Source organism: Plectropomus leopardus, chromosome 8, assembly GCF_008729295.1.
Source record: "Plectropomus leopardus isolate mb chromosome 8, YSFRI_Pleo_2.0, whole genome shotgun sequence".
NCBI lineage: Eukaryota > Metazoa > Chordata > Actinopteri > Perciformes > Serranidae > Plectropomus > Plectropomus leopardus.
The window spans coordinates 12,528,844-12,542,622 of NC_056470.1; the positions used below are offsets into that span (position 1 = coordinate 12,528,844).

Here is a 13,779-nt window from a genome sequence, read left to right on the forward strand (position 1 = left end):
CAGGAAGAGTGCAAAATTGTAGCCTCCAAAATTCTTGATAATGGTCAGAAATATATCTAAATATTTTTTCAAGTAAACATGGTAATAATCTCGGTGCAAAATTACTCTAAATAAGGGTGTGCAAACATGTACTTACGTGTGATAGTTTCTAGAACAGTTTTTATCAGAAAAGATTGATTAAAAGCCTTTAACCTTGTCAGCTGGCCAATAATTACGTTGCATATCAATTACTCACCATTGTTTTTCTTAAACAACAAACAATCTTGATGACTTGAAGTCAAGGGGGTCGTGTTTCACAATGTAAAAAACTGAATTTTGCATACCTCTCACACGACTCGTGCAGCACAATCCAAGTGTCATTTATCCGTACAAATGCTAAGAACTACTAATGTTACTGTTTAAAAAAACTAAACTTAGCACCTGGAATGCAGGAGCAGAGCTCAAACAAACACACTTTCCCAGGTGTACTACTCATTTGCATTAGTGTTTTAAATAGTACCGTTTTTTGTAAAAATGCATGTGTTTGTGAAGTACTGAGCATACCCCTGGATAAATGAGACTTGGATTATACTGCATGAACTGTGTAAGAGTTCGTAGATGGAGGTTGTGATATAGTTTTGCTTTTGTTAAATGCAGGACCCTTTTACTCCAATTCATCAAGAATTTTCTCCGTTTCTAGATTCACAGTAACATGGGGTGACTAGTTGATTTAAAAAAATGGCCATTTTATGCATGAAGTACTCCTTCAATATGTTATGTTGTATAGCAGCAGGACACATTTACAGTCAGTCCAGATTTAGTTGTCTTTCTGAGAATGGTCTGTGGTTTCCATTGGTATATATCATAGTTTTGGTGTGGAAAAAACAGAGTTTATCATAGAATGAATAAGTTATTTTATTTCTATAAATAGATTAAAAACACAATTTTACAATGATTTACATTTGACACAAATAACATCATGAACTTACAAACAGACTTTGCTCGGGCCAAATCTGACACAGGATCTTCATGAGAACTTCCAACCTACTGATGTAACAAAGGTTGTAAACGGGACCTCAACAGTGTAAACGTAACATGATTTCCATGCTCAAAATGAAGAGTCATTAAAGGCCCAATTTGTACTTTTTTGACCCTATTTACCTTGAGCTAAATGCACGTACATCATAATTTAATTTCTTAATAATAATTAAAAGTTTGTCAACTGATCATAACAGAAAATTTAGGCTTCTTTTACCTCTCTGGATACAAATACTTCCAATGAAAAACCGGGAAAAAAACAGCATCAGGGAAAAAAAAAAAGTATATATATATTCTTGTTGATTTTTGTACCTCATGTGTATTAAAAGACCTGTCAATCATCAATCAATTTAAGGGTGGCAACAGGTTTTAATCTGGTGACAGGGCTGCTTTTTTTTTCAGCCCACAGAATTTTCATTAAAAAAAAACAAAACTTATGTTTGTGCCCACAAGCATAAAATATGATGCAAAAGTCGAGTCCTTTGCAGGTAGGACATCGCTTGCTTTGAAAACAAGACAAGTGAAGGCTGCGTAAGAAAAATGAAATACATTTGCAAAAGAGGTCTGAAAATGCATTAGCACTGACATAGAAACAGAGGTTAAGAGTTTTATCAGGTGAAGTGTTTCACTGAAGTTAAAAGCATGTTTCTCTTGTGTTGTGTCGTTCTCATATCAGCTACGGTGTCTATTGTAAAATTTACAATAAATGTGATAATGATTCATTAAAACAATAAATCTATCAAAGCATCATACTTAACATTTCAAGCAGCATTTGTCATAAAAAAAAAGAAACGCACATGGGATGAACAGTTTGGTACAAGCCCAGCTTGTACATACAGTAATTATTTGCTCTCTTGTAAGAAATATAGTATTAGTGATATGAACACATGGGTGTCCGATTTATTAATGACGTTTAGTGAGTGATCAGACATGTTTCCTGTGAAAAAACTGCAGTACACAAACATAAAAGTGGTTATATAAATATTTATCAACTGTTTGTGAAAAATACTGTAATGTTATGATGTCTTCCACTCGCTAAAATACTGACCGGTAAAATGTTCAGTTAAAACAAACACAAACCTCACAGTGATGTGTGACATAGGTGATCTTTAAATCAGTCATTGAAAAGAATAATGAGTATGTGAATGTAGCATGAAGAAGTTTTCACACACTCACTGGTTATTAATGATGCCAGTCACAGTTCTGAACTCATCGAGTTTGAGACATTAGCGAGGGTTTCTATCTGCCCTGCCACGCGCTGCTGTTTCCCGACCTGGTTGGTTCACTCCGCAGTCTTTCCCGTCTGTCTGAGTACGCTGGTCGGCCGGGCGGCAGGAGGATGTAGTGCGTGGCGCTGGCCTTTCTGCCATCCTTCAAAATGGGAACAATGCAGGGAGAGAACTGAGCTGCAGGTGGCGCACTTTCACTCTGCTGTCTCTGTAATGCCTTACTCACATATTTTGGGTTAGCAGCAAAACTCTGTGTGGCAGGCATCACACCGTTGATGTAAATTGGAAGGCTTTTGGGGCTCGGGGTACGTGGAGGGCATGGTGGGACTAAAGGGATCCTTGGAGGGATTTTGGGAGGCTTGTCTTCCTCGTTTGTGCTCACAGTCCTGAAGAGAGTGGGGGGTTTTGGCGGGATGGGGATGCGAGGAGGGATTTGTGGCTTGTCAGTGGGCCAGTTTGTGGTGCTCGGAGGCTGGAAGGCAGGACCTGAACAGGGAAACTGGAGTCTGGATGGTTGCTGTTGTTCTTCTGGCTGGTGGTCTTCTCTTTGGAGAACTAGTGCCCAAAACCCGCTTCCTCTACCTGTTGCTCTGTCCTCTCTGCCTGGCCAAGAGAAAGCGATGGAGTCAGTCCCAGCACCCCCAGCCCGCAGCGAGCTGTCCTGGTAGGCGTAATTCACTTGGCCACAGTCCCTGTTCATGAGCCTGTACATGGCCTTGGGGCAGCTTTTGGGCAAAAGACGCCGCCGATCACTTGTAAAAAACTCCACTTCGCTGTCAGCTGCCTCATCAGACATGAGCTCCTCAGGATCAGGCAGAGGCGGCAAGGGTTTGGCTTCTTTCTGGTGGCCCCCAAAGACTGTCCGTCTCTGGGAGGAAGGCACCACCTGGTCTCCCTCTTGGGGTCGCAGCATGTTATCAGATGCTAGGCGATATGTATCAGAGTAGAAAGGAGACTGGGAGAGGGAGATGTTACCTGGGAAAGGGACAAACAATTGTGTATTAAATAACTAGCTTCATGAAATCCTAAACTAAAATGTACACCAAGAAACCACCGCTTTGTTATACAAGGTTTTGCTATCACTGTTGTTTCCTTCACTGCGGAAACAATTCTCAGAGGAAGAAACGTGGAAAACAACTTCCAATAAGAGAAAAAACCTTCTTAACGAGAGTGTAGTGATGGTGTAGGAGGGAGAAAATACCAGGGGGAGTGAGCTGCCCACTCGACTTAGAGAAAAAAAAAAAGGCTGTTTTTTTTTGCTGAAGGTATAACACAGGAAACGGGAGTAAAAACATGTTGAAAACAACCGCTTAACCTATCACCCTCTTCGTCAAACATCAGCCACAACACCCTGATTAACACCGGAATCGTCATTATCTGCGGTGCTGGCTATAATCTTAACGGAGCTTCCCATAACCTTCTCTGTGGAAACATCCGACGTGCCCCAGACTGCAGGAACAGCTGGTGACCAGGGAGCAATAGCTTCCCCTCCTCCTTCATCCTGCGCTTGCCTCTGCTACACAGCTCAGTGCAGTGATGACAAACTCACCGAAGTCCTGTCTACGCGCTGTTTTATTAGTCAGACAGGGTTTAAATTCTAGTTTGTTGAGCCAAGACAGTATATAGACTTATACTGGCAGAATTGTAGAAAGTAAACAAAGTTAAAAATCATATGTCAATGACAACATTAAGAAAAATTATAATTTAGTAAAGCAACAACTTTACAGTATTTGTCAAACCCTTTTCACAATAATAAAAAAAGAGAAATTCAGTCTGAAATATATTCAACGTTTTGTTTATGACACAGTCAAAAACATCACGTGCTGTAAAATGTTATCTGCGTTTTGCTTATTTTAATTGAATTTCACAGATAACCTGTAATCATGTGTACTGTGTGTTTTGAGCATATCGTTCTTTCTGTCTCCATGTTTAAAAGCTAATTCTTACGTAGCTCAGCACAATTTAAAAAATGTTATTAATATAGTGGCGTTTAATTTTCCAAAACCATTCCTGCAATGATCAATAATTCATAAATTAGTAATAATATAATATTCAAAAGAAATATCAACTGTGTCAAGTTCAAAAAGCATATAAACCATCAAGTTGCCACATGCACCAAAATTAATTCGGTGCCAAGCTGTAAAAAATGTGTCAATCTGTAGTTTTCATGTGATAAAATCATTTTATTATAACTTATATGTAAAAAGCATTATATGTGAAAGACTCACAGTTAAATTCCTTGGCCATCTGCTGTCGTTGAAGCTCCTTCAGGTTGTGATCGATGTCAGCACTCAGGCCAAAGAACTCTCTGCAAAACAAAGAGAGGTTGAGAAAACCACACGGAGCTGTGCATGTGTGTAAATCATTCTTACACATAACTTGTCATGAGTAAGTCATTATATGTGTGAAATAACATGCATGCTTACACAGAGCATATGTTCCGTTCTCCTTTATGTGTTTACATTATGTAACTGTATTGCAGGTTCTTTGACGTCTTCTCTGACCCATGTTATTCACACGTTTCTTGTTATTTACCTAATATTTCATTTCTCCATATTATCTTTAATTTTTTAGTTTTTTGGCTGCTTTGTATGTGATACATGTATTTGGTGTCTGTCCATCCTGGAAAATGGATTTTTTTATCCAGTCTTTCCTTATCCAAAGTCAAACAAAGGTAACCACTGTATGTTGAACAGATAGTAAAGGTAGATTTCTGATTTTTGTCTATTTAAAAACTGACATTATCAAAAAATATGATGATTCCTGATCACAGACATGAAAACAGCAAGAGCAGTAACTCTGGGAGTCATTTGAGGTGAATGCGAGTGAATCTTTGGTGTTATGTGTATAATATTTTAAATACTGTATTTATTTTGGATGCAGACATTAAGGGCTGAACTATTTGTTTACATTTTGTCTCAGTGTTGTGTTTGCATACCTGTTCAGGTCATGCTGTCCCCAGCAGTTATTCTGATTCTCGGCCATGTAGGAGCAGATTTTGTAAAAAACATAAAGGTCTGTTCGGTATCTGAGCACAAGTCGGCTCCATCAAACCCATCACGGCTTCATTCTAGCAAGCAGAGAGCTGTTGGAGACAAACGGAAAAAAAATGTTAAACACACACACACACACAAACACACGCACAAACATGAACAAATCTTCCACATTTGGTTTTTCATTACATCACTCCTTTCATTTGTTCCTTACACAACTTCATCAGTGTGAAATGATCATAAACAGGGCAAATAAACAATGCACATCTGGAGCTCAACCCCATCCAGCACAACTAACTGCACACACTCATCCTACCAGACAGGTCAAAGGTCAGTAGAGGGGCCCAAAAACAAATACTCAAAGGCTCAAAAACAAACATATATCACCAACACATACATCAGTTACATTATTAATACTGCTGCAAGACTATCATCATACACCTACATTTTACTTTACCCGCACACTCCTGAAAAGGTGCAGCCTGCAACAAAACGTGACTGACTAAAGAAAAAGTGTTTTTTTTTCTTCATGTCAAATTTGTCTTGATACAGTGAATAACTCACATTCCAGAAACACTGCATCGTTTTAGGTGACCCTCTAGGAAACAACAGTTACAACAACAAAAGCTCAGTAAATGACTTCAGTCTGCTCGGGCAGCTGCCATGTGTATCTCTTTGTGTTTCCAGCTTAAAGCCATTTGTCTGATGAGCAGGCTATTGCACAACCTCTGGGTCAGATGTGGGAGGGCAGCAGCACTCCTCGCCCTCCTTCCTCTCTGTGGCCATGAAACCCTGCAGTATCCGCCCTTACAACAGGGGCTAATTGTGCAGCATTCCTGTGATGCTATGATAAAAATACTACATACTGTACTATAGTATTCTAGAGACTAGCAGCTCATGACCAAAACAAAAAAAAAAAAAGAAAAAGGATCTTGCATGAAAAATCAATATCTGCAGAGTACTGAAAAACACATTTGTTGTGTATTAGGTTTAAAAAGCTAATCAGTAAAAGAAAGGCATGTCATGCTATAGTTTAATACACACAAATGCCTCCACCTTTGTTGATTCAGATGTTCGAACTTAACAGCTGCGTCTTGCCTGCTGATATAACATGAATAATCTGAAGGGGTTTAAAACTGAGTGAAGCCTCCGTGTCAGTGTCAGCAGGCCTCTAACCTGCTGCACAGTCCACAGGAGAGTACTCCATCTCCACCTACCAGCAGGGATGCTGCTGATCAGCACCCTGCAGCCCTGACTCTTCAAATTCAAATGACAATGCAGTAACTGTGTAACTTCAACAGTGAATTGCCTACATTATTGTTCAAAGTCCAATGTGCCTTGTCTAGCTTTAAATATGTATATATATATATATATATATATATATATGTGTGTGTGTGTATATATATATATATATATATATATAAATAAATGAAATACTTTACTCAGTTGACGAAACTGACAGATGCTTCATGCTTCATGATTCTGTAACAATAATAGAAAAAGGTCTGCAGACTGTTAAAATCCCAAGGGGGAATTTTTTTTGTTGCCACAAGGCAACATTTTGATCTCTGTTGCCAGATCTTGTAGATCAAAATGTTGCCTTGTGAAAACAATAAAATCTGCCCAATGGGAGTTAAACAGTGTGCAGACCTTTCTCTATTTTTTATGCAGTAGGTACATATTTAGTCCTGCCCCTGTGTGTATTTTGACTCGATGTGCGCACCTTAGTTTCTCTCATGATCATATAATAAAATGGTTCCCAAGCTCAGAATCACTCTCAGTAAACAGCTGCATTCCAGAGTAGATGTAAACACTGAATAGAAAATACACTGTAAATTTATGTCCTTGTCTATAGAGGTGAACCATGCAGCAATTCACCTGCAAACCACTAACTAGTAACCTGGCCCTGACTCCTACCCACCCCTAGGGTAACGCAAGGTCTTGATTTTACTATCACACTTCAATCTTATTCTTCAAAGTCCTGCTTCGTTTCATGTCACTGATAAGCCTACACTGAATGTGGGCTGCAAACAATGCAGGGCATTGCATGCATAATGCAACACAAAACCCACCACAAACAAAACAGTGACCCATGCGTCTATTTGAATATTTGTCATCCTTAAAACAACCGACTGTGGCGTCATTTCCGCCAGTGATCCTCGGAGATGGAAGACGCTGAACAATTATGAATTCTGCCGGCAAGTACTCAGCGTCCATGAATGGGGCCACTCTCGGCCATGAATAGGGCTTTGTGTCACTTTGGTGTGCAGCGAAACAAGCCTGAAAATACAAGTGAACTCTCCCATGAGGTTAGGACTGAAGATACGCCATGGAGACAAGCAGACATGGCCATGGTATGAGCCTGTGCTACAAATCCCCTGCAGGAGGATTGTGTGTTTCTGGCACTGCTGAAAGGAGAAGCCAGAGGCTGAAAAACAGTTTGTTTATCTCATGCAGGAGCCTTGATGTGTTGTCCTTGGCTGTCCTCACCTCAAGTTTTACAGCCAAGAGGCCATTCACTGACTGAACTTTACAGATGATGGCATAAACTATGTGCTTTACATCACCTGCTTACAACATGCTGTTAATTCTGCTGGCAAATTTACACTCGCTGACATCTTACCGTACATCAGCAGGCCAAGATGCAGTAACATGTGAGTTCAAAGACCAGTGTTTGACACTGGAAAAGTTTCTTCAACCAAATAATCTAATTAGACAACTGTTGTTAGTTTAATTCAAGGAAATATATCTAAAAAATATTTTTAGTAACTCTAGTGTAGTTTTAAAGTCTGCTAACAAAACCATACCTGTTTCTGATAGTCCTCTCTACATGCTTTTTCAAAACGTCAGACATGTGAGGCTTGTGCTGTAGATGTGACGGCGCCAAGCCTGAAAAATGTTCATTAAAACAATCCCCTCGCCTGATGATGCAAATTCACTGCATACACAGGATAAAAGTGGCATGTGAGAAGGGGGGGATAAGAAATTATGATGTGAACAAGATATCTGAGTAGAAAAGATTTAGTTCTCTCAATCATTTGCAGACACATCGGTCCTTATTTTTTGAGCATATTCTAAAAGGTTTGCTTTACAGCTGTGACATGAGTACATTTTATATTTTATTTTTAAGGATCCGTGACCACAATGTTGTATCTCTATGAACTTAGTGATGTGATACAGAGCTGGATTTCAATCTTTTGATTCACATTTTTACATTTAGCAACTATATAAAATATTTTCTAATGGTGATATATATATATATATATATATATATATATATATATAATATATATATACATATATGAATTCTATTCTATACTAATATTTAGTTTTTATAATTTCTATGTTTACCCTTATTGTAATAACTTTCATTGCACACTTGGCTTTTAAGCACAGCCTCAGGACTATGCCACCTTAAATTTCACTGCACGTGGCATTGCGTGAGAATGTGAAAAATAAAACCTTTGAATCTGGATTTAAATCTGAGTGTGAGACTGATAAATCGTTAATCTCTTGGAGTGATTTCTTTCATTCATGAACTATACAGCATTTTACACAATAACAATCATGTAGTGTTTTTAAGAGGCATTATATATACACTGATCAAGTATTAAGAGACACATTTGGATATTGAAACTGATTTCGTATTGGTGGTAGTAAAGAAAAAAATTGCAGCGGAGCTGCTCCTTATTCACTCACAGCCTGCAAGTTCAAAAATCTATTTTTAAAATAGTGTCAGCTGTAGACTGTGATTTTGACTTAGTTATGCTTTGAATTAAATAAATCCCTTCAGTCAATCAAACATTTGCATTAAACATCTGGTAACACTTCAATGCCTATACCCCACACTGTTTTAAAGGGTAGGAAAGAGAAAAAAATATATATATATTTTTAGGCTGAACTATTTAGAGCTGTTCAAAATTGTAATTATTCCAGCAAAATGATATCCAGCTTTCAAATGTGATTGTCTGTGAAAAACAACAACAAAAACATTTAAAATTAACCTGAGTTAGCTTGGAGAGCCGCAAATAAGCCGATGGATAGGCAAACATTTAAAATTAATATGCTGTTTTTTTCAAATTTAAGTTTATACAGTTTTCCAGTGCATTTGAAATCATATTGTTAAAGATCGTACACAGAAGAAGTACACATTCTGCAGTTTCTTTATAAAGGATATTATGTAGACATCCATGCGCAACAGCTAGATATAACCAGCTACAGACATAGACTGCCTACAGACCCTACAGACAGATGAATGTCTGTCAATAATTTCATTTTTTCATGCAAAAGCATTTCATGATTGTAGCTTTACAGATATGAGGATTTGCTGTTTTTCATATTAATTATTTTAAAGAGATTATTAAATTGTTAAATTGCCTGTATAATTTTAATTGATTGCATTGAGTGAAAATTTTCTGCATTAAATACTTTTACATTTTCCTGGTTTTACTGACATTTTCAACGACTTTTACCTTTAAATAAAATTATTTTCGGTAGAATTAGCGCTATTTACTGAGATTAAATAGGACCAAACTCCACACAGTAACTGCACTATTTTAACGCTGACTTTAGCGCCCGCTAGCGGCAGGCCGGGGATGGCCCGAGAAGACTCACCCATCCCGCCTCGACAGGACTTCACTTGGCGGACATCAAGCGCCGTGCGGCGGGTTAAGAGAGCACCCTGCCCCGCTTCTCGCTCGCAAATAACCCGGACAGACGAGCTGAACTGGTAAATACAGTTCAATAAAGGCTCTTTACAAAGAAACAACAAAGTTAACTTTGAATAAACGGCCGCCTCTCGCGACTCTGACTTTTAAGCAATAAAGTGAAGTTCCGCGCGAGGAAATAACGTCACTATCCGGTGTATCTTTATCAGCAGCCTGTGGTTTTAAATAAGCAGCGCTCCGCGTTCACGTTACATCAAATATAACTTCTGTTTAAATGTTTAAAGCCCGTTTTATTCATTAAAAAATCTATTATCTGAATAGTTAAATGTTAGGAAGTCTTACCATGAACTCGCAGACTACTTGTCCATCACGCTCGGTCGACCTTTCCCCTGTACAATGTGAGATGATCTGTCTGTATAGTAGTAGCCAGTCTCCCAGTCAAAACCAAACCATGTGCAACATCCCTCCTCTGTCAACAACACCGGGAGGAGAATCTCGTTTTGTCAGCGTGACGCGGATTTCCACATCTCCTTATAAATGCATCCAGCACCCAGAGCACGTTCCTGTAACTCCACCCAGTCCGTCTTAAAGGGAAAAATTCCCCCCAAAAAGTTTTTTTTAAAAACCATTAGGGAAAACTCAACAAAATTAGAAAAAGTAGTTTGAGGCTCATAAAAAAAAAAAAAAAAAAAAAAAACAGATCAGCTCTTTTTTTAACCAGCAGCTACAATAACCCTTTGAAACCTGAGAAAATTGGCTGGATTTCTTTTAAAAACATAGTAAGAAGGTGATGAGGAACTGAAAAAGAACAACAAAGTTGCATATATATATATATATATATATATATATATATATATATATATATATATATATATATATATATATAACATAACATAATTTTAAATGTATAACTTAAAAGTTATTCATGTAACACTTAAGCATAATTTGCTGCTACTATTTATAAACATTTACCTGCCTTCAGGATTTTTAACAAGGACAGAGTATTCAAGGGATCTAAATACGTCCCCCACTATAAACAAGGGAAGCTGTCAGCCTGATGATTTTTCAGCTTAAATAAAGGCTCAAAAAAGCTGAAACTCACAAGGAAACTCACTCCGGGTACATCTGTCAGCATATGTCCTGCAGTGAAACAGCAAAATGATGGAAGTCAGTGACAGACCTGTGACTACTGTAAGGCTCAAACTCTAGCAAAAATGCAATATTTTTGAGCACACAATATTTAATTTATTTTGAGATAAATGTTAATGTTCATAAAACCAGACAGTCAGGTTTATACAAGGTTACTGTGGGTCAAATAACAACAACGCCCAGAGATGTCCTGAATTAGAATAATAATCATTTTATCTGCCTTGTGTAATGAGTGTATGGGAAAATTGCCCTTCATAAGGCAGTAAACAATTTTGGCCTGACCTGTGTGGGAGTCAGAGAGTGTGTGGGTGGCCTTTGGCGTGAGTACAATATACAACTGATAGAGAGGAACAAGTACAAGATTGGCAGCCCAGTTATGGTGGATGAGGACTTGTTTTGAAGCCTGCCTGTCACATAGGAGTTCACTGTCTGTGTTTGTCTTCACCCACGCTGCGAGAGGCAGAAGGATAATACAGGAGGCCATTTAGTAGAAAATAACAGGGAAGTGAGTGCAGGCCATTCTTGTTTTTACCACAGTCCAGGCCACACTGGGCCTACAGTCTTCCTCCAGACTGCCAAACCATCTTTTTACTGTTGTAACAATCCAAATAACCCGCAGGCAAATAGAAACATTACGGTGCTGAATAAAATAACCACCTCATAAAAGAGAGATGACAAATGACCCTGTGACCTCCCCTCCTTCTGTGCAATTGTTAAAATTTTCCACAGTTTTAACACTCTAATAAAAGCCTCATTGGGCCATTTATGGATTAAGGAGTGTCTTATACCTATACTGTAAATCACAAACCCACAAAATAAATACAACACGTGATTTGCTTCTATTGCTGCAATCATCAATCGTCCCTCTCCCACCAACGTAAGTTGTTTGCTCAAAGGAATACTCATACATTTTAGCAAATAAGCCATTCGATCAACTTCCTGTTGTGCAATGAAGTGACTGGTATCACATGTGATTCCTGTGTGACACAAAGAGCTGAGACTGCTTTCAGTTGACACGCTACACTTAAGAAATGTGCGACCTTGAAGAGTAATGGTGCAACTTACATCTTGATTTTGAAACTTTTCAGTTCCAGCAAAAACAGCAACCTCAGGGGCTGAAAAATGCTGTGTGCCAACAGCTAGCACAGTCAATCCTCATAGACCTCCATGTTAAAATGTCCAATTTTACAGTAGAAATAACAAGCTTACAGCTTGGTAAAAAAAAAAAGTTTTGGTCTCTATAGCTAATTTCGACACTTATGTCTACGAGAGTGAATTTTGCTTATAATTTATCCGTTTACATTTTATTAAGGCACAAAGTTATGCATATTTAAGGGCATGGTCACCTGAGTGATGTCCATCTACAGATTATGAGTCAGATCCAGCCCTTGCTGCTCCACAGCTCCACCCTCTTGTCCAAATATGGTCACCTCTGGCTCCAAAAAACCAAGTTGGTAACAGCAAAATGAAGACTTTGAGAGTAACTAAGAGTAACCCCCAAACCATTTTTTTGTTCATTTGAAAAACAATATATATGGGTATTTAGTAGTGTTGCTGATATATTCAAATCCAACTCTTGACATTTGAGTGTTAAAATTCTACATATTGTGCTATAAATATAATTAGTATTAGTGCATGCATGTTGAAACCTGGCTATTGCAATTGAATTTTGCTACTAGCTGATCCTGGCAGCAGGAGCAGCTTTCATCACCAACCGAGCAGTCTGCAGCACCCCATCATCACCCCCTAACCAAGCTACTACTTTGCACGTGTGCACCAAGAAGGTTCTGTGGATCGAGAGGCAGCACGATTGGGTGACTGGATGTGTCTTGGCACCTGAGAGTTTTTACTCAGGTGAGAGGCACTCAAGGCAAAAGTCAGGAGTTTAATTTCTTTTTCAAAAGGGGAGTCCACAAACCAGTGGATGAATTTATGAATACTACTTTCATTATTTTTACAGTCTAAATTCCCAGCAAGCCAACACTTAATTTCCTGGATCGTCTCTGTTTTAACCAATCTGACAACATCAAATCAAGTTGCAGGAGAGAACCATGAAAAACTAGTGTTACGTTACTGAGCGCAAGTTGATAAAAAATATACCAAGGAGGATTTCTATTATGTACAAAATCTTTTCAATAAAAAACAAATGTGAAGTGCAGTATGGAAAACATGGGAAAATTACAAAAGGAGATGCATCTACTTTCAACATACTTGTTTTAACAAATAAAGAAAAAGCATTTAGGATTTCTGTAAATTCAATATGTTATTGTTGTTAAAATGGAACTACAAGCGGATTATGACTTATTTAGGACTCGAAACTCAAAGTTTTGGACTTGGGATTTGATTTGGGACTTTTGAGTATTGACTTGGGGTCAGGAACAAAGACTTGAGACTTACTTGTGAATTGCAAAACAGTGACTTGGTCCCACCTCTGATTAATACTCTCAGTCCCTTAGACGATCTTTATCCAGTGATTTGTTGTTTTTGTTTCCTTCCAAATTTTAGCTTTTTGCAGCTTGTACAAGCAGATTTTATGCTCTGCTGTTGCTCCGCGGCCCTCTGTGGGCGCTTGTGGTGACCCAGGATGCTCAAAGCTGTGGGGGATGTTGTTGGGGTGGGCCAGACTCCCACAGGGGAGGTCAAGTCATTTCCTGCTCTGAGAGACCTCCGTCCCTCACAGCTGTCAGTGCAGTCAGAAGCCCACCTCCCACATCTGCAACTCCC

The 13,779-nt window shown here is 38.6% G+C and overlaps 1 protein-coding gene across 1 annotated transcript; it reads right to left on the reverse strand.

The window, feature by feature from the left end:
* Positions 1-876: 876 nt before the first annotated feature.
* LOC121947181 (ERBB receptor feedback inhibitor 1) lies at positions 877-10,413 on the reverse strand. The gene is made up of 4 exons (XM_042492115.1): positions 10,249-10,413; positions 5,185-5,331; positions 4,475-4,554; positions 877-3,221 (listed from the first exon to the last, which is right to left on the reverse strand). Exons 2-4 carry the CDS (start codon positions 5,229-5,231, stop codon positions 2,257-2,259), a joined length of 1,092 nt encoding a protein of 363 aa, XP_042348049.1. The 5' UTR covers positions 5,232-5,331; positions 10,249-10,413; the 3' UTR covers positions 877-2,256.
* Between the last annotated feature and the right edge of the window lie 3,366 nt (positions 10,414-13,779).

Coding starts and splice junctions, on each gene's coding strand:
- LOC121947181 (XM_042492115.1), bottom strand. CDS start 5,231: ATGGCCGAGAATCAGAATAACTGCTGGGGACAGCATGACCTGAACAG. Junction 4,555..5,184: donor GGACAGCATGACCTGAACAG/GTATGCAAACAC, acceptor TTTGTTTTGCAG/AGAGTTCTTTGGCCTGAGTG. Junction 3,222..4,474: donor GATGGCCAAGGAATTTAACT/GTGAGTCTTTCA, acceptor TCCCTTTCCCAG/GTAACATCTCCCTCTCCCAG.